This window comes from Bufo bufo, chromosome 1, assembly GCF_905171765.1.
Source record: "Bufo bufo chromosome 1, aBufBuf1.1, whole genome shotgun sequence".
Lineage (NCBI taxonomy): Eukaryota > Metazoa > Chordata > Amphibia > Anura > Bufonidae > Bufo > Bufo bufo.
Window position 1 is genome coordinate 768,969,743 of NC_053389.1, and position 19,874 is coordinate 768,989,616.

Sequence of the window (19,874 nt, forward strand, 5' to 3'; positions counted from 1 at the left end):
AGCCTGTCGTTCTTTCGCATCCAAGATATTCGATATTTCCATATGAAACACATTTTTAAATTGCTCTATTATGAACTGCAACCCGGTGCAACTCCCTGTAACCATTTTTGCAAGATACTTTGTTTCACTACCATACATATAGTATGGAATAAGCGAGGTAGGACCCCTCAGCCAACCTCACCATCCTTATCTTGCCCTTTTTAAGTAGCTCCCATTGCATGTTGTACCTAACAAAATAATTTTTTACATCTTCTGATCTGTTCAAGCAAAATGGCTTCATTCAGTGTTCTTCCAATCGATTGCTTGTTTAATTTGGGCCAGGGTGACATCCGCCACTGCAGCTAATGATTAGCTTCAGCAGGGACATGTCCACAAGTGACATGTCACTGCTGGGTCATATACCGTTTTGGAAATATCACTGCTGATGGCAGTCATTGGCTCCAATGGTGCACATGACCCCATGTGTACCCCAGCCAGAAGTAAAAAATTAAAACCTGGGGACTGGAAGAGTGGAGTGCAGGCGAGTATGATTCTTTCATTAGGTACACAGGCTACAGGGGCTAATTAAAATCCTGAAAAACCCTCTAAAGTGAAGCTGAAATGTAGGCTTATAGCAACTAACATGGAGCACTACATTACTCAAAAGTGTCCCTAATGCCACCATTCCAGAGATCCTCATTGACCGCTGCTTGGTGGCAGCCGAAGTCTTTGTCAACCATGATAGCATATCGCCATCTCTTTCCTCACTGCATGAGATGGCCTCAATGGGAGTCTATAGTCACATCTCTATTCCGTCATGAGCAATGAGGATAGAGAACGAGATAGGTGCTAGCTTCTGTCCCCTCATTCTAGGGATCTTTGGGGGTCTCAGCACTCACACCCACCCACAGATCAAAACTTTTGATATGTCTCTGTAAGTTATTTGATATGTACAGCTAACTTTAGGGGAATTTATTGTGAGGACAGGGTTTCCATTAAAGCATGTAGAATATCATAAAGTTGATTATCGATTCCCATCAAGTGTCAGACCTTCAGAAAATTGTTCTGCTGTACCAAGTCCATTAAGCAAAACCTTTAGGCCAAAATGGGTTCTGTTCTATCAAAAACTTGTTCTCAGGAACATCTAGACGGACTACACAAGACTACAGATCAATAATCCCCAGCATTCACTGGGCACAAACAGCTGCCAAAGTTGTCTAGTCCAAGACCAACCGGAGAACAATGGCAACGTTAACACAAGTGGTCTACGAACAGCTGATGAACGGCTGCCAATGTAAACTTTGTTGACATGCAGTAAGGAAAAGAACTGGGAAAAAATTGCCAAGGAAAAAATCAACAAACCTAAAATTTATTAAATGAGAAGATGACATTTCATGAAATATGTTTACAAAAGTAAACGTTTCTTTAATTTGGTATCCAATAACCCAGAAACTCTGATTTGTGGCACAAAATTGAAGATGAACTACTAATTTACAAGAATAGAAAGAAAAGACTGAGTAGAGACCACAGCAACACAAAAAGGTGGAAAAAAAAAAGGACAACTTCTGATATTTAAAAAAAAAAACTTCATAATCTAGCACCTCCTAGGGCCCATGGATGGAGTATTAAAGGGATTGTCAACTTACAAATACTTATCCCTTATCCAGTTGTTACACCCCCACGATCGCAAATGGAGTGATGGTCACGCATGCACTTTGCGGCTCCTGAGTACAAGAGCTTCAGGATAAGTGCTTTTCCTTCTAAAGGAATTGCATTGTAAATTAGGAATGCAACAGTGTCATCTTTATAGTTACTGTGGATGTTTGAAGACACATTAAAAAGGGGTCTCATCTTTCCAACCCTTTTTTCCATTGAAGCAGGTCTGGCGATGGCCTTGGCAATCAGAGAATTTGTCCCTGCCAATATCAACTGATGTAGGTGAAATGTCATATTTATCACATACTGGTTATTTAACTGAATGGCCAGCCATGAAATACATGGACAGATTGGGGTTTAGCAGAGTGAAAGACAGTCCTTGTTAGCAGCCCTCAGGCCTGGCTCAGGGATGGGTGTCCTAAGCAGGACCCTTCCTCCTCTATGAGGTCCATAGTCTCTAATGGATCATAGTGAAAGAATTAGTAGACCTGAATAACCCCTTTAAGGGCTGCTATAAAAAAGATATTATAAGGCATTGGTGTGAATACGGCCCTTTGTTAATTCACATCAATGCCTTGTATCAATACTTCGGAAAAAAGAAAATACATTTTTAGAGCCATTTACTACCGTTGCATTAGCAACCTGTGAGTAGTCCCCAGAGGAATATATAAACAGTCCATAGATGGCATAAGATTATATACACTCTTTCATAGAGGGGCAAAGGTTGAATTCACAATTTTTGCAAAAATGTATGCGATAGTCCCATTCAGATGAATGGGGCTTGTAGAAACCCATGTCTCAAGCACTCCTCTTAGCCTTCCTAGCACTTGTTACAACATTTGACTAAAATAATTATTAGTTGTTTTGGACAATAATAATCAAAGAGAAGACAAGGATTATCAAAAAGAAAGAGAAGACAAAGAATATTGCAGGTGGTGAGTCACCATAACAATCAGACCTACTGGAGACCCTAGTATCCACCCCTATAGCAATCATTTGGCTTCCTTTTCGTTTGTGTACATAAAAGGTAGCCATTGATAGAAAAATATATCTCCTACAGATGCTTTTGATTACATTGAGGCACTGGAAATGTTGAGTTCTTACCGACTACATCCAGCTGGTACGTGTGGTTTATGCTGCCATATTTGTTTTCCACAATACACGTGTAATTTCCCTTATCAGATGGGACCACTGAATCCATAATAAGGCTCCAAGATTGAGAACGGACCTAGAAGTGATCAGAGCATAGGATTACTTTTTGGTCTAATACCTATAAATTAATGATAATCGTGATTGCACTCATGGCATTTGTTCTGACCCCAAAGAGGGCTGCGTATAGTAGACTTATGAACATCACTTCTAGACCAAAGAAGTCAGGGATGGAGTATTTGAGTGATAAGACATCTGAAACATCTTAATGAGAGGGTACTACTGAGGTAGACAAACCTACATGTCCCAGACTATAATGCAGGAACTTGTAGATCTGATAAGCTCATCATCTACAAGATGGGCTTCAGCAATAGAAGAACATGAGCAATAGGTGGGAGACCAGCACTGTCACCACCATTGCTTCTTTCTTTCCATCCATTTGTTAATTACCCTCAGTTTGTGGAGCCATCTAACGAGCTCAGTAATCAGCAGGGGGATAGAATAATGAGCATCAGCTTCTAAACCTGCTCAGACAAGTGGGAACAGCATGCTGGGAAGGGAGAAAGGATGTCCCCAGTTCAAAGCCCAGCCTGGCATGCAAGGTGATCTCATATCCTGGCAGCAGCCCACTTAAAGAGGAGCATCACTGGAGTTGACACGCAAACACCACAAGACATCGTATTGAAGACTCAATGTTTTATTGTAGCATGGCTGTTTGTACCTTATATCCTCCAATCCGATGATCAGGTTTGAACTCTTTGCCGTTCTTCAGCCACCGTAGAGTAGGCACTGGTGTGCCCCCTGCCGGACATCGGAATCTTATGGTCTTTGCTGCTGGAACAGCATGAAGTTTCTTCTCCATCTTCTCTGGGTTTGCCCAGTAAGGCCCTATAGTTAATGAAAAAGAAAAATGTATTTGGATTGTACTACATTGTCATTTGTCCTGGTTGTTACAGGAAACCTTCAACAAGCATGGGGATTGCCACACATCCCTAACACAGAAGTCAGTCCTGCTAGATACTGTGTAATTACATCCATAAGTTTCTGTGGCTTTCTGCATCTTTGGCAGTGGGAAGAAAAGGTGGAGCAGTGGATTTTGGAGGACAACACCAAAATCCACCTACTAAGAGGCCACAGAAACCACCATGGATCGTGGGAAGAAAACCCTTGACTGCATCTTATCTCTTGGGAGAACAAAAAGAGTTGACCAGCTCAATGCACCCAATCCTTCTCTCCCCAGGAGAGAGAGGGTCAATAGCTACACATACATATTAAATTATTGGCTGGTCCCACCAAAATGCGTGACAATAGATTTAAATATGAAACAATTCATCAGCTTTGCTTTAAGACCTCATTTAACTCCTGTGCAAAAAACAAAACAAAAAAAGTATGAAAGTATCTTAGACGGGATAGCTTGCTTTATTCAAGCCTTACAAGTTGGGGACCCAGAAGTCAAAGTGTTAATGCTACACTACAGCCAGTCTTCCTTCAATTAGGATGGCATGGGGCCTGGAAGAATCCCACAGGAATTTAAGGTATGTGTTGTCTAAACGCAAATTGTTACCGGAGAAGAAGGGGATCATATGGCAGCCTGTCCTGATGGTTTCATCATTAGTTAGGTTTTGTTTAAAATAAAACAAAAAAAGGCCTATTTTGGGGGATAAGATTAAAAAAATACATAAAAATACATTTGAGGGAAACTGTACCAAGTCTTACAAGAATTATTACAGAGCAGGGTGTGTAGACTTTTAAAGGTTAGTTTTATTTATTTTTGTGTTCAGAAAAATCTGCTCCGCCTGAGCAGCAATTTCCATGCTTTCTAAACTATTCAGCAAGTATCCATTTAGATTATAGATAAAGCGCTGTAGAAGACCTATAGATTGTAGTCACAACATCACTGTCACCTGCTTTATTACCTGTACCCACAGAAGAGTGCATAGAAGAGAGTGGGTCCCATAAAAATAAATTTAAAAAAAGCAATATGGGTCCCCCCCGTTAAGGTTTTGGGTTTTGCCACCCAGGTACCCATGGGCCAAATGTTTATTTTTACCCTTAAGCCATGGACCAAATTCCCACCACTCTGACAACAATTGTGCTCCTCTAGAGAGGAGAGGCTGGCACCCAGTAATACATGGGACACCATCAACCAGATTTGGGCCCTCCTTTCTCCAAGTGCCTATAGCAGCCATATGGTCAGCCTCTATAATATTCATGCTCCAGTGTACTCACACAAACCCATACATTTTAATAGTTCCTTATCAGGGGGAGACCTACAGCTATGTTCATCCCAAGCTTCCTGGTTCAATAATAAATATGGCAAAAATGAAGACTAAAAAAACTTTTCATCAGCAGAAGGAAAGCCAGAGGAGTAAGGCCACATTCACAGATTCAGGTGCAAATTCCACCTACGTTCTGCTGGTAATGAATGTGAAAGCGATATATTATGTAGATGAGTGACAACACCATAATATACAAGACCAATGAAAAAAAGCTGTTGTCACCCCATTCTCTCATGGGAGGTCGCTATGAAACCATCTGATTTTAGGAGGCATTTCAATAGGCCCCATGCATACGACTATCTGTTTTGCGGTCCATAAATCGCAGATCCACAAAATAGGGATGCGTTCTGGGTGCCATTCGCATTGTATTTGTAGAGCCATTGTTTTCAATGGGTCTGTAGTCCCTATTTTGCAGAACGGACAAACGGATGCAGAAGGCACATGGATGACTTGTGTCCTTTCTGCATCCGTATGTCCCTTCTGTAAAAGTATAGAACATGTCCTAGACTTGTCCGCAAAATACAGACTGCAAAATGGGTCTGCTAAAAATACAGATGCAACACACACTGCATCCGTATTTGGGGGATCCAAGATTTGTAGACTGCAAAACGGATACGGTTGTGTGCATGGGGCCTAAAGAAGGGACAATAATAAGCAATTACAAAGTGACATTTTATGATTAGAGGAGTCTTCTAGTGGAAACCATTCATTGACAAATAATCAAGCCATAATATCCTATAGAATCACAGCTAACCTGCGTCTACGGGGTCCGTTAATAAGAGGGTTATCAGCTACTTAAAAAATATAATGGTAACTTGGATTTTATCAGAAGATCATGACTGATGAAGGAGAATAGGGCTGTCAGCTCAGACAAGAGACCACTGCACATCCAATAACCCATTCTTTCCTTCATCGAATGGCGTCATTAGTAATACGTAAGAAGCCAAATCAATGAAGGCTTTGGTGCTTTGATTTTTTTTTATCCCACTTATATTCTCTCTTTATTCAGAAATGTCAAGGCTTAGAGCATTGTTACATGTGAAATGTGCAGACTGTATTCTATCTCTGGTTAATAACACATTATCCTATTAAACAAACCAATCTAGAACACTAATGTAGACTTTTCCATTGCAACCTCAATTGAGTCTCAGAGAATACAGGAGAAATATAATGGTTAACACAGAGCAAAAAGTTCTATAATCTCCCTAACTATGGCTTCCAATATGTATTTGATATCCCTTGGAGGTTATGTAGAAAAAGTTTCACTTTAATATCAAATTTGGAGGAAGAGAGCTCATGAAATTTGCCAAAAGACATCACTTCAAAAACTTGCTTTTCCTTACTGGTAAAAAAATGCCAGGAATGTTAACTACCCCCAAAAGGTTTGCTGGTGTCAAAGCTAGTCCAAATCATTTGCTTTGTGTCATAATTAGTGTTGGGCGCGAATATTCAAATCGGGAATATTAATCGCAAATATCGGCACTTCGAGAATTTGTGAATATTTAGACTATAGTGATATATATTCCTAATTTCGAATATTCTAGATTTTTTTTTTCATCAGTAACCTCCCTTCTTGCTTGTGGGCCAATGAGAAGGCTGCAATATCTTTGTCTGAGCTTAGCAACATCCCTAGCAACCAATAGGAAAGTTGCCTGCCCCTTACTATATATGAAACTCCCAAGCAGCCATTTTCTACAGTTTTTTAAAGTTCTGAGAGAGACAGTAGTGTCATTGCTGTGCTCTGTGCTTTCCACACTACATTAGATATATATATATATATATATATATATATATATAATCTATTACAGATAGTTAGTGGGAGCTAGTCAGCAGCGATGGCCAGTTCGCAGTGTTCGGCAGCGAACACATGCGGGCTGCCATCTTTAGTAAGGTTAGTCTCACCCGTCCGCTGATGCACAGGTAAGCCTTTACCTGTGCCGCGAGCTGGTCTGAAATCAAATGCGGTCACCGGGAGCAGGCAGTTCCGAGAACAGCTGCCGGGTGCCTTCATTGGGCTGTTCTCGGAACTGCCTGCTCCCGGTGACCGCATTTGATTTCAGACCTGCTCGCGGCACAGGCAAGGGCTTACCTGTGCATCACCAGACAGGTGAGTCTAACCTTACTAAAGATGGCAGCCTGCATGTGTTCACTGGCGAACACTGCGAACTGGCCATCACTGATAGTGTAGGTTATATCCTGATATAGTGTAGCTGATAGGTTCTGCTGTCCATACATACATGCAGACCTGCTAAAATGTGAAGTTTCACGTATTGCACCAAAATATTCGCATCATTAGTGCTGATTAGCGCAATCACGAATATATTGGAGCACTAACTGCATATAAAGCCATTTTTAATGTTCTGCCATGCCAACCATTTTCTCAAGTCTCGGGAAACTTCTAGCAGCTTGGAAAATGTAGCAAAAGGTGACCCACGCCTGTATTTTGCGCGCCTTACGCGAATATTACAGTGCCGATATGACAAATATTCACCCAAATATTCGTGAAATATCGCAAATTCGAATATAGCCCCTGCCGCTCATCACTAGTCATAATCGCCCATACCTCCAATTCACATGATGCTATATGAAACTAACAAAGCTCTAGGGATGAAAGAACCACCCACGGAGATCAGAGTACATCTTGGTATCACAGAACAGGTCTTCAAACTATTACTTACGGTTTGGTTTGGAGCTCTCTGCAGCTTTCTCTTCCGAAGAAGAATTATCGTCGTCATCGTCTTCATCTTCGGCAGACGGTAGTGCATCTGTGATGGCACAACAGAAAGAATTCAGTGGACCCAAACATTTCCAGAATCATCAAACATAATGAATAGAAATTCCCTTAACAGGACACATAGTTGGACATACATGGTCATACTTTAAGGACCCAATAATCTAAACAAACAGTGGCCTTGTTGCCCATAAACATTCAGCTTTCATCCAGTCTAAAGCATTGTTTCCTATGGGCAGTAAAAACAACTTTTTGAAATGTGAGGCAAAAAGAAGAAAATGAAACTATTTTGACCACAGTGACCACAACATACCATCACTTCTGGTAGCTTTTAGAAAACTGCATACCCTCGTTTCTTTTTTGGGGCAGCAGGGAATAAAAAAAATAACGGGGGCAAAAGAGAGGCTTTAGAAAATAATATTTGGCTTTTTGTTGGCTCCTTGGTTCTCAGCCCATGTGAAGCAAAAAATAAAAATTGGGCAATGTATGTAAACTTAAAGGGATTCTGTCACCAGGATTAACGATTTGGAGATATTTATATGTGCCCATTAGTCTTCATGCAGTGTTTTCAATGATCCCTCTGTTTATGATCTGTGTGCCTTAGATTCTTATAAAAAGTGATCTTATTCATATGTAAATCACCTGTCAGGAGCCCAAGGGGGTGTCTCACGATCTCCTGGAGCCCAGCACCGCCCATCGATCTGGAGCCCAGCACTGCCTACTACTTAATATATTCACTGCACTATTCTGACGTCATGTAATCTCTGCTCCGTAGTCTCGCGCTTGCTGCCAGAAGATTCCTCCGCCTAGGACTGCCTTGCGCAGAGAGACTATTTTCCAGTCCGATCGGGGTGCGCAGGGAGCCGGCACATGCGCAGTGGACAAGTGGAAGCCAGTGCCAGTAGTCCGCACGGGCGCAGACTACAGTGTCCACTGCGCCTGCGCAAGACTACGGAGCAGAGATTACATGGTCAGGATAGTGCAGTGAATAAATTAAGTAGTAGGCGGTGCTGGGCTAAGGGTTGATGGGCGGTGCTGGGCTCCAGGAGATCGTGGGACAACCTCTTGGGCTCCTGACAGAGGTGATTTGCATATGAATAAGATCGCTTTTTATAAGAATCTAAGGCACACAGAGCATAAACAAAGGGATCATTGTAAACACTGCATGAAGACTAATGGGCACATATAAATATCTACAGGTGAAATCCCACCTCTGTTATTGCCTATTTTAAACAAAAAAATGGTCAGAGAAAATACAGTCCCATATGTTAGGCTGGATATACACATTAGTCTATGTTGGCTGAACCCAACCACCCAGATTTCAGCCAACCATCTAATATGTTTGAGGCCTCTTGACTCTCTCACCATGATTGATGTCAGATGAGATAAAGATCAGGCACACTGGATGTCAACTGCCCGATCCTTATCTCATTGTGCAGAGCATATGTGTGGGAGGATTGGGAGAGATAGCTGATGGCTGAACGAGCATAGGCAACAGTTGGGGCCCTATTACACGGCAGACAGAGCAGACGATTGTCTGGAGGGAAGCATTACCCCTCCATCAATCGCCTACTCACTAGAGGAGGAGACTACTGCTATTACATGCAGTGATCTCATCCTCAGTATAGGGACGACCGATCGCTAATGCATCACTCGTCCCTATACTGTCTCATTGTTTGCTGTCAGCAGAGCGCCTATTACACGACACGATCTGCCACCGCCAGAGCAGGATTTAACATGTTAAAAAATGCTGATTACTCGATATAAGAGCGTTTGATCATTCATCGGGTAATCCGTGGCAGTATTACACTGCCAGATGATCGGTAAAGAACCTTCATGCGGACGCTTGTTAGCATTCATCTAGGGCCGTCTTTAATATTGATTGGACCCTGGGCAAAAATTTACTTGGTCCTCCTGGATCCCGCCTTCCCACACCTTAGCAGGCAATCACGCCCTCCACCACAACACACACACCAAAAATCCACACATCTGGTAGAGTACAGTGAATGACTGTAAATACTTCCAGTTCTGAAGACTCCAGCGGCTCAGGATCAGTGCTCTAAGCAGCTGGGCTCAGGCTGGAAGTGGGCACCGCTCTGCAGGAAGGAGACCGGGGCTCGGCTCACCCTAGTGTTACAGTGCACCCCAGCACCCCACAGTATGCAGTATAGCACCCTATAGTATGCAGCAACCCACAGTATGCAGTATAGCACCCTATAGTATACAGCACCATACAGTATGCAGTATAGCACCCCACACTATACAGTACCCCACAGCATATAGGAGCAGTATAGCAGCCCACAGTATACAGCTCCCCACAGTATACAACACCTCACAGTATACAGTAGAGCAGTATAGCACCTCACCGTATACAGCACCCAAAACTATACATGATACAACACCTCACAATATACAGCGCCCACAATATACAGCACCCCACAGTATACAACACCTCACAGTATACAGTAGAGCAGTATAGAACTCCAAAATATACAGCACCCACAGTATACAGCCCCCCACAGTATACAGTACAGCACTCCACAATATACAGCACCCACAGTGTACAGCCCCCCACAGTATAGCACTCCACAATATACAGCACCCACAGTATACAGTACAGCAGTATAGCACTCCACAATATACAGCCCCCCACAGTATACAGTACAGCAGTATAGCACCCCCCACTATACAGCCTCCCCCACTATACAGCCTCCCCCACTATACAGCCTCCCCCACTATACAGCCTCCCCCACTATACAGCCTCCCACACTATACAGCCTCCCACACTATACAGCCTCCCACACTATACAGCCTCCCACACTATACAGCATCCCACACTATACAGCATCCCACTATACAGTAGTTTACAGTATATTAGCATAACAGCCCGTCACCTTTTTCTGATGTAATCTTCACAAAAAAAGCTCCACAGTTAAGGCAAACTTCTACAGCAACACTCCTGGTAGAAAGGACCTTGATGACCTCATAGCCATGTGACCATTAATATTGCTAGGTTACTGGTCACATGGTGATGATGTTATCTAAGGTCCTATAGAATCACAGCTCTCACAGTACACTGCCTGAAGTGCCGGCAGGCACACACCCCCTGTGTAGCTGACAGCCTGACACCCGGGGCAGTGGCTAGCAGGGCTCAAGAGGCAGCTGCCTTGGGCCCCCCAGGAGCAACTGGGCCTGGGCCAGCTGCCCCTTTTGCCCCTTGTTAAAGACGGCCCTGCATTCATCTTAACAATAATCTGCCGTGTAAAAGAAATAGTAAAACACCATGGTCTATAGACAACTGACCGACAAGAAAAATCTCCATTATACGAGGTGCCAATGACTGATAACACCTGTGGTTACACAAAAAGTCAAATTAAACTGATCAGCAATTTCAAAGCAATGTAGCCAAATTGAGGGCAAAGAGGTCTGATAAGAAACCATGCCATGATAAACACCATGTCTCCGTTGTCATATACACATTGCACCCCAAGAGATGACATATCTGGAAAAGGTCTACAAAAGCTCAGCCAAGGCATAGGTTATTTGCAGTTATGAAAGTCTTTTAGCCTCTGAGCAAATAATGGAGGTCAAATGAATGGTCAGATGTCCTCCTGAATGGCCTTTTCCACCAGTTCTATATAAAGTGTTAATGCTATGCATTTCATTACAGATTAGCGTGCAAAGGCTATTTGCAAGATAGATATACTGTAGTGATACAGTTGCATGTCACATGAAATAGAAACAAAGGACATTGTGGCAGTCAAGGTAGGGTGTGCTTCTAATTTATGAGGCCATTGATAGGGTTCAAGGCATTTGCAAGCAGCTTGTTCAAAAATATGCAAACCGCAGTTCCATACTTTAATTATTAGTATGTTTATTAATCTTGTAGTGCTAGACATGGTTTGACTTCTTTCTCTACTTACATCCTTGGTATTTCAAATACCAGTAGACATACGTTTCTGGCCAAATGTGGTCAAACTAAAACCTGACTATACAATGGAAATTTATAGTCATAATTAGGGATGAGCGAATAGACTTCGGATAAAACATCCGAAGTCGATTTGCATAAAACTTCGTTCTAATACTGTACGGAGCAGAAGCTCCGTACAGTATTAGAATGTATTGGCTCTGATGAGCCGAAGTTATTACTTCGCGAAGTCTCGCGAGACTTTGCATAATAACTTCAGAAATTAATATATACTGTAAAAAACATTTCCCGAACTCGGGTTCGGTTCCAAGTGGTATATTCATAAAACCTGGCTCCTGCTTGAATTGTGGTGCCACCAATCCCAAGATCTGTTCTACCAACTTTTTCTATTCAAATCAGCTGTTGGAAAGTAACTGCTATTGGTAAGTCTATTATACAACACCCTTCCTACTGCCCTGAGAAGAACCAGGCCGGATTTTGTTGGTGTTGTTTCCATCCCATCTGTGTCTTCTTCTAATCCATCCCAGGGCAGAGGAGTAGAAGAGGGTCTTCTTATTGCTGAAAGCAACTCCATTGGTGAGTGTAAGATTTTGGGGTCCATTTTGGATAGAAGTCGGGGGATCAAATATTGGAAATGGAGGCACCAAACTAAAGTGGAGGGCATCAGGCATGATGACTATAAATTCCGAATGTATAGTGATCATACTTTTGGTTTGGGACTGAAAAGTCACTTTAATGTTAATTTTTAAAAGGTGAACAGAGGAATTGGCCCCAAAAAAAAAATAAAAAAAATCTAACATGGCAGATTCTTTGAAATCACCCTCTCCTTCGAAAATGGATGCACAGAAATAGCAAGAGAAATACTAACTTCCTCCTTCCATATGTCCAAGAACATTGCTTAAGACTGAATTGAATGTGAATTAGAAATTAAGTTATTTGGGCCCCATTAAGAAATTTCTGGAGAATCTCTTTAGGTTTACCCCATAAAGAAAACAACATTTTACAAAGACAAACTTAGGTGGACACCGGCTACAAACCTGAAATGTTAACTTTGAATAAAACAGTATCTGTTCCAAATGGGCCACTAGTAACGCAGACATACAACCCAGAATCCTCCTGCCTGGCGTTGAGAATCTGGATAGCAACGCCTGTTATGAGAGTGCGGTTAGTCTCCGAAAGCTGAACTCCGTTTTTCACCCAGCTGATGCTCTGAACATCCTCTCGAAGCCTGCACTGTAAAATTATCGGGTCTCCAGGATGAGCCAAAAACGATTCCATTTCTTGTTTGGACTCTGGGCCAACTGAGTGGGGGGAAAAAAAAACAAAAAAATCTGAATTAAAATATATTTGTTTTTAATATTAGGCTTTATATGTGAGCCTTAATTTTTGTAAGGAATTGTAACTTAAAAGGAAAAAAAAAAGAGTTGGGACTGGAGTGAGATTAACTAGCTCTAAATGATGTGACAACTGGTGAGGTTCTTAAGGGTTTTTTGAAGGTTACCAATTAAGGTAGGTCCATTCATCACAGGATTTATGGTAAATTTTGATGGTCTGACCAAATCGAGAATGCTCTTTAAACAGATACTTCCATGCATATGTGAATATTCCTAAAGTCCTTCCTACTGAGGAATCAGGTGGAAAATATAAATGTTATGCAGGTACTTCATGGGTGAAGAACAGGTTGGATAGCAAGCTAGAAAATGTTAGTGTTAATTAAATATTAGAAGAAAAGCATAATACCAAAGCTGCAATTAACAAAAACACAAACATACACTAAAGGCTTTCTGCTTTAAAAATTGATAGTCCGAAACTACCTTTGGCAATCAAGTTAGCATACAAGTGAAAGTGTCAAACCTGTGGAGAAGACCCTGAAGTTGATGTGGTTCTATAACATTTTTAGATGCCATATTGATATTAACAGACCTTCGAGAGACCACCGATAGATTTTCTGACCAAATGATTTCTACCGGTAGGAAGCACAGACATGACCCAGATTGATTACTATAAAATGGGAAGTCCATTATTGACCTCTTGTTTCATTAACCCTTTAAGGCTGGGTTCACATATTTTCTGTGAACTCCGGAACTCTTTTTTTGGTGGAGGAGCAGACTGACCGAATTCACCGTATCCAGCATATATGCCAGCTTTTGGCCGGACCAAAAAAAGAAACCACATGCAGCATTTTTTTGTCCGGCTGAAAGCCAGGATATATGATGGGAAGATGCAGACTCACTGCCACTTCCCATTACAGTGAAATGGGATCCGGTGCTATACAGCAGATACAGTGAATTTTGGCAATCTGTTCCTCCTCTGGAACAGACTAGTGTTAAGCGGCATAGGCAATATTCGTTTTCGCAATATTTTGCAAATCTTTTGCATAATAGTCGCAATAATTTTGCGAATTCTAGAATTCGTGATCTCCAGTCATTATTTTTGTGATTGCGCAAATCGGCACTAATGATGCGCATATTTTTGGCGCAATACATGCAACTTAACATTTTATCAGGTCCGAGTAGATATTACTGATTGCTGCACTAAGTATTGTTGTGACATCACTACAGCACTATGTCTGTAGCATGTATGTATGGACAGCAGATAAAACAGTAATTCCTATCACACTACCCAACACCCTGCACTGGAATCTATAAGCTACACTATATAACTTACACTGACTATCTCCCACTAACTATCTGTATTATATACAGTATATGATCCAGGGCCGTCTTTAACGCGGTGCAAAAGGGGCAGCTGCCCCGGGCCCAGTTGCTCCTGGGGGGCCAGTGGCATAGCGTGGGGTGGGGGCTGTTGCCCCGGGTGCAAAATTCCAGGGGGCGCTAGCAGGGCTGCAACGCCAATTAGGTAGAGTGAGGCGATGGCCCCAGGTGGCGCTGCCCTGGTGACAAGTGGGAGGCGGCAGGGCATAGTCATCTGTATCGCCGTCCTCAGAACAGCGATACAGATAGATGTGCTGTGGCAGGGCAGAGGAGTCTCCCTTCCCCGTTCCTCTAATAGGCTGCAGTCCTAGTGCCTGCAGCCTATGAGAGGCCAGTGCAGGCAGCGCGATGATGTCATTGCGCCGCCTGAGCCGTACAGCGCAGGACACAGGCCTGAAGAGGCCTGCATCGCATTGCTGCCAGCCTAATGTAGGCAAGTATAAGTGTTTATTTTTTTATATGGTACTACTTACTGACACATGATTGGGGGGCATCTATGGGGGCACCTGTTACTGGCACATGATTGGGGGGCATCTCTGGGGGCACTTGTTACTGGCACATTATTGGGGGCATCTACTGAGGCCACAAAGAAGGGGTATTTTATATGGGGGCTCTGTATAGGGGCATTTTATACTGGGGCACATTATGGTGGGTATTATGGGGAAGGGGAGAGAGGCGTATTATGGGCTCATCTATGGGGGGCACTAAGGAGGGGTATTTTATACTTGCAAATTATGGGGGGACACTGAGGGCATCTACTGGGGCACTATATATGGGGCATTTTATACTGGTACATTATGGGGGGCACTAGGAAGAAGGGGGGATAGGAGCACTATAGGGCATTTACTGGGGGCACTATGTAGGGGTATTTTATACTGGCACATTATGGGGGCACTATGGTGACATTAAAAGGGGGTATTTATTGCACTGGCACATTATAAGGAGAATTATTACTACTGGGGGGCATTATGATGGCCTTTACAACTACTGGGGGTCTATGGGGAACATGATTACTAGTATGGGCACTATGGGAGCCTTATTACTTCTAGGGCACAGTGGGGACATGTTGGTGGGCACTGTAGGAGCACTATTACTACCATGTGTGCTCTAGCAGAGAATTATTCCTATTGGTGGGTGGGACTTTTGGGAGCACTATTACTGTGGGAGGACATTGGCACAGTATCAGCTTACCACAATTATTTTTAAGGGACGTTAGGTTTACACTATTAGTGTCAGGGGCACTATTTGCTGGGCAGTTATTTTAGGGCACTGTGTGCCAATTATTGAAGGGCACTATCTGCATGGTACTACTATTATCAGGGGATTTATCTGTTTCTGCAGTATAGTATTGGGGAGCACAGCGGCACAGTATTGGGGGTGGTAGGATGATTTGTCCATAAGATGGGAGGATGATGGGAAAGTAGTAAACTAAGATTTTGTTTGTGAAACTGCAGAGATGAGAAATGGCTGAAAAATGGTGGTCTGGTCTGAAATGAGAAGATAAGGAAAGAGAACATCTATATCAAAGAGACGTCACTGGATGTAAGAGGTATGTGGCGCTGTATTACCCTGTATGTAGGGGTGGATGGAGGGGTTAGTAGTACAGTACTATCTGCACATTGTAAAAAAAAAAAAAAGTAATCCACAAAATACATTTGTGACAGTTGTGCTTTTTTTTTTTTATAATAATGATACTTTTGTGCCGATTCTCCCCCCCCCCTCTATATTAAGGGACACTATAGTCACCAGAACCACAACAGCTAAACGTAGTAGTTCCGGTGTCTATAGCGCGTCTCTGCAAGCTTTATAATGTAAGCACTGCCCTTTCAGAAAAAAAGGCAGTATTTACATTACTGCCAAGGAGCACCGCTAGTGGCCACTCATCATAGAGTGTATGGATTTTTTTTTGTTTGTGTGTTGTGGTGGAGGGTGTGATTGCATGCTAGGGTGTGGGAAGGCGGGATCCAGGGGGCCCAAGTAAATTCTTGCCCAGGGTCCAATAAATATTAAAGACAGCCCTGATATGATTAAACTATCTAATGTAATTGGATAAAGAATAGGATCCAGATGAAAGCACAGAGCACAGCAATGTCACTGCTCTCTCTCTGAACTGCAGAAAACTGTAGAAAATGGCTGCTGGGGAGGTTCTTATATAGTAAGGGGCGGGCAACTTTCCTATTGGTTGCTAGGGATGCTGCTAAGCTCTGACAAAGATATTGCAGCCTTCTCATTGGCCCACAAGCAAGAAGGGAGGTTACTGATGAAAAAAATAAAATAAATCTAGAATAGTCGCGATTACAAATATATAGCACTATATTCTACATCTTCGCGAATTCTCGAAGTGCCGATATTTATATAAAAATTTGCGATTAGAATATTCGCGATCAACACTAGAACAGACTGCCAGAGTTCACAGTGCTTGTGTGAGCCCAGCCTAAGGACTATATTAGACCTGCAGCTCAGCATTTCGATTGTTGGGGAAAGAGGTGTTCTTCAGGTAATCGGCGGCCCTTTTGCACAGGCAGCAAAATCGCTAAGACTAATAGACCTATATGAAGAAAGCCACCTGTTTTCTTAGGCCTGTATGACACCAACAGATTATCTGTCCAATCAGACCAATAGTTGGTGTGTATAACAAAAGATCTGTGTGTGTTGGTCAGAAAATCTGTCAGATAATCTGTTTGTCCATTTCTAATCACTGTCAATAAGATAAGGGTGGTGCACTGTGCACTATGACCTTAAGCAAACCTTTTCTGGACACACAGGAAGAGAGGGGGAAAACATTTATATGGCAGGTTCTTCTATTATCATAAGGAGTGCAACACCTAATCTTGGTGGCACTGAAATTATTATTTTTTTTTTTTTAAAGGTCTAATGTCCCATCTACTAATTCTAAAGATGGTGTAAGCTTAGAGCAGCGGTCTACATCTGCAGCAGATTTATCACAAATGTAACGCCCCCGAGTGGCATTACCACTCTTATGCCCTGCTTCTATCTGTGTATGCTAATATCATTTCATCTATGCATTTATTCCAAGTCCTCCACATTGTGCATTTCCTATTTCTATGCAACTGTATATGTTCATGTAATGTACCTGGTTCACCAGTAGGTGGCAGCAAGCATAGCAGAGCTACAGTTAGAGAGAATGGAACCCTTCTTTCCATTCTAACCCTCTCTCTAAGGAAGGGTGGAGACTAGTTAGAGGTCAGTCCTAGCTTACCCCAAAGCTAGGTGAAGGTGTGCAGGGCCACGTCTCTTCGGGACGTACCCAAGTCCAAACCAAGCCAGCCGGAGCGCCCTAAGCTCAGCTGGACATGGAGGCAGAAGCTTGAAACCTCAGGAAGAAAAGTTCCCTGGTATAACTTAAGAGACAGACTACAGAAGGAAAGTGCAGCATACAGCAAAAGCTGAGTTATGTATCCAGCCTGTCAGTACAGCAGAGCCAGAGAGCAACAGATATAGAAGAGATGAGTTTGCCTGCCAGTTTTAAATGCTAAAGCCTGCTGGGACCAAGACAAAGTTTAAAAGACTATTTCTGATGAATGTTTATTCATGTAAACTGCTGTTCAACTACATACAAGGTCTGGACTCAATCATTTCTTCAAATCTCTCAATTATTCAGCCTATTTGTCTGCTTCGGAGCCAACGCCTGGGGTCCAGACGTGTCCAGGTAGGAGCACCGTGACATGTGCACAAAACATTAAGGGGCATTATAGGCCACCCTATACCACTCGGCCATTCCTATTCCTGGGTACCAACACCATTCGTTAAAGGGAAACGCTTATCTCATCTTAAAGGAACCCCATGCGGACCGCGCCTACAGGAGCTCAGGCTGGATGATCAATGTGGAGCAGGAAGAGCCACTTTTCTCTGTACCAACTATTGGCTGACTTACTTTGAGACAGATTTTTATGCCAGAATGGTGGTGCAATTTTGGTGCATCTTAGGCCCTACTTCATTACCCATGAAGCACCACCTCTTTTCTGCTAAGCCACACTCTCTTGCCGAGCATGCATGTGTAGAAACTCAAGATGTGCCAAACTGTGCCACTCTTATAGACCAAATTTTGGTGCAAACATATTAGTGAATATGGGCCAATACTCTGTCTTGTAACACAGACACAATACAAGTTCTATTTTTATAGCAAATTTAAGTTTGATAGAAATTTTAAACCAACAACTTTCCCTGTAAAAATTATGAACAATCCCTTTTTATTAGAAATGTTCTCCAGAACATAAGTTGATCACAGTCAGTTCCATTGCATTCTCCCTGCAGCACCTTCGCAGGGAGATAAAAAAAAATTACTGCATTTCCATTAAAATCAGTGGGTTGTCTATGTAAGAGCTCATGCACACGACCGCAAATTGTGGATCTGCGAAACACGGATGCTGGCCTTGTGCGTTCTGCAATTTGCGGAACGGGCAGCCCATGATAGAAATTGCTATTCTTTTTCACAAAACGGACAAGAATAAGACATGTTCTATTTTTTTTGTGGGGCCACAGAACGGACCAGCGGATGCAGACACAGCACACAGAGTGCTGTCGGCATCTTTTGCGGTCCCCTTGAAGTGAATGGGTCCACATCAGAGCTGCAAAAAAATGGTCGTGTGCATGAGCCCTGAAGCATAGATGAGCCCGGTCCTCCAGAGTGAGGTGTATCTTTTGCAGCTGTTCATCCCCCTGAATAGATGGATAGAATTGGGTATTCAGAATGGGTTTTCTAAACTGCACAGCCAATAATGGTGACCATATTATTGATCAACATTCAGTATATATAAATATATTGTAAAACTTGATAGATGACAAAAACTCTTAAGACCCATATAGACACTTCACACTCTAGTTTAGGTTATAATACAGTATTACAAACACATACGAAAATGTAGTCTTGGAAAAAACGAATTCATATAACATGACCTTTAAACGCAGCCTTTATACACCACCCCAGCATAGGCCAGAGTCCAACAATCTATGAATCAGTACCAAGTGTACTTTCAAAAGGCAAAGTGCAATACTGAAGGAATTAAACAGCGAGTACCGGAAAGAGGTAAACAGATTTATGGGGCGGTCGCTGTATTTAAAGATCTTCAAGTATTTAGCACCTTCACTTTTATCACAACCACCAAGTAAAAACCACTTTGTCCCCCAAAAATGCTTGACTAGTGCAGCTTTTTAGTCTTTTTTCTTTTTTTGGGGCATTTTTGTGGTGTTTTACCCAAATATGAGCACCTGGTGTTTTTATTTTTTCTTTCCTCATGGCATTCATTTTTATATAGGAAAGTATGTATCCCCCTCTGATGTCACTTTCTCTAGAGCAAGGCCATTGACCATATATGTAACTCCAGTGTCAAAAACCAGCACTGCAAATAATATTTCCCATACACTTTCTATGTCATTTCTGCAGCTGATTATTATTTTTTGTCTAAAAAAAATGCAGC

At 42.4% G+C, this 19,874-nt stretch overlaps 1 protein-coding gene across 5 annotated transcripts in view; it reads right to left on the minus strand.

Moving 5' to 3' along the window:
- Window positions 1-19,874, minus strand: part of FGFR1 (fibroblast growth factor receptor 1) — a 77,864-nt gene that overhangs the window by 23,244 nt on the left and 34,746 nt on the right. For 4 of the 5 annotated variants that reach the window (XM_040414768.1, XM_040414769.1, XM_040414765.1 and 1 more), the window contains exons 3-6: window positions 12,760-13,023; window positions 7,742-7,828; window positions 3,506-3,672; window positions 2,740-2,863 (exon numbers count right to left, since the gene is read on the minus strand). In XM_040414768.1, coding sequence (XP_040270702.1) covers window positions 2,740-2,863; window positions 3,506-3,672; window positions 7,742-7,828; window positions 12,760-13,023 — 642 coding nt within the window. The remainder of the gene's footprint in view (window positions 1-2,739; window positions 2,864-3,505; window positions 3,673-7,741; window positions 7,829-12,759; window positions 13,024-19,874) is intronic. The other variant, XM_040414770.1, reaches the window with a different exon arrangement.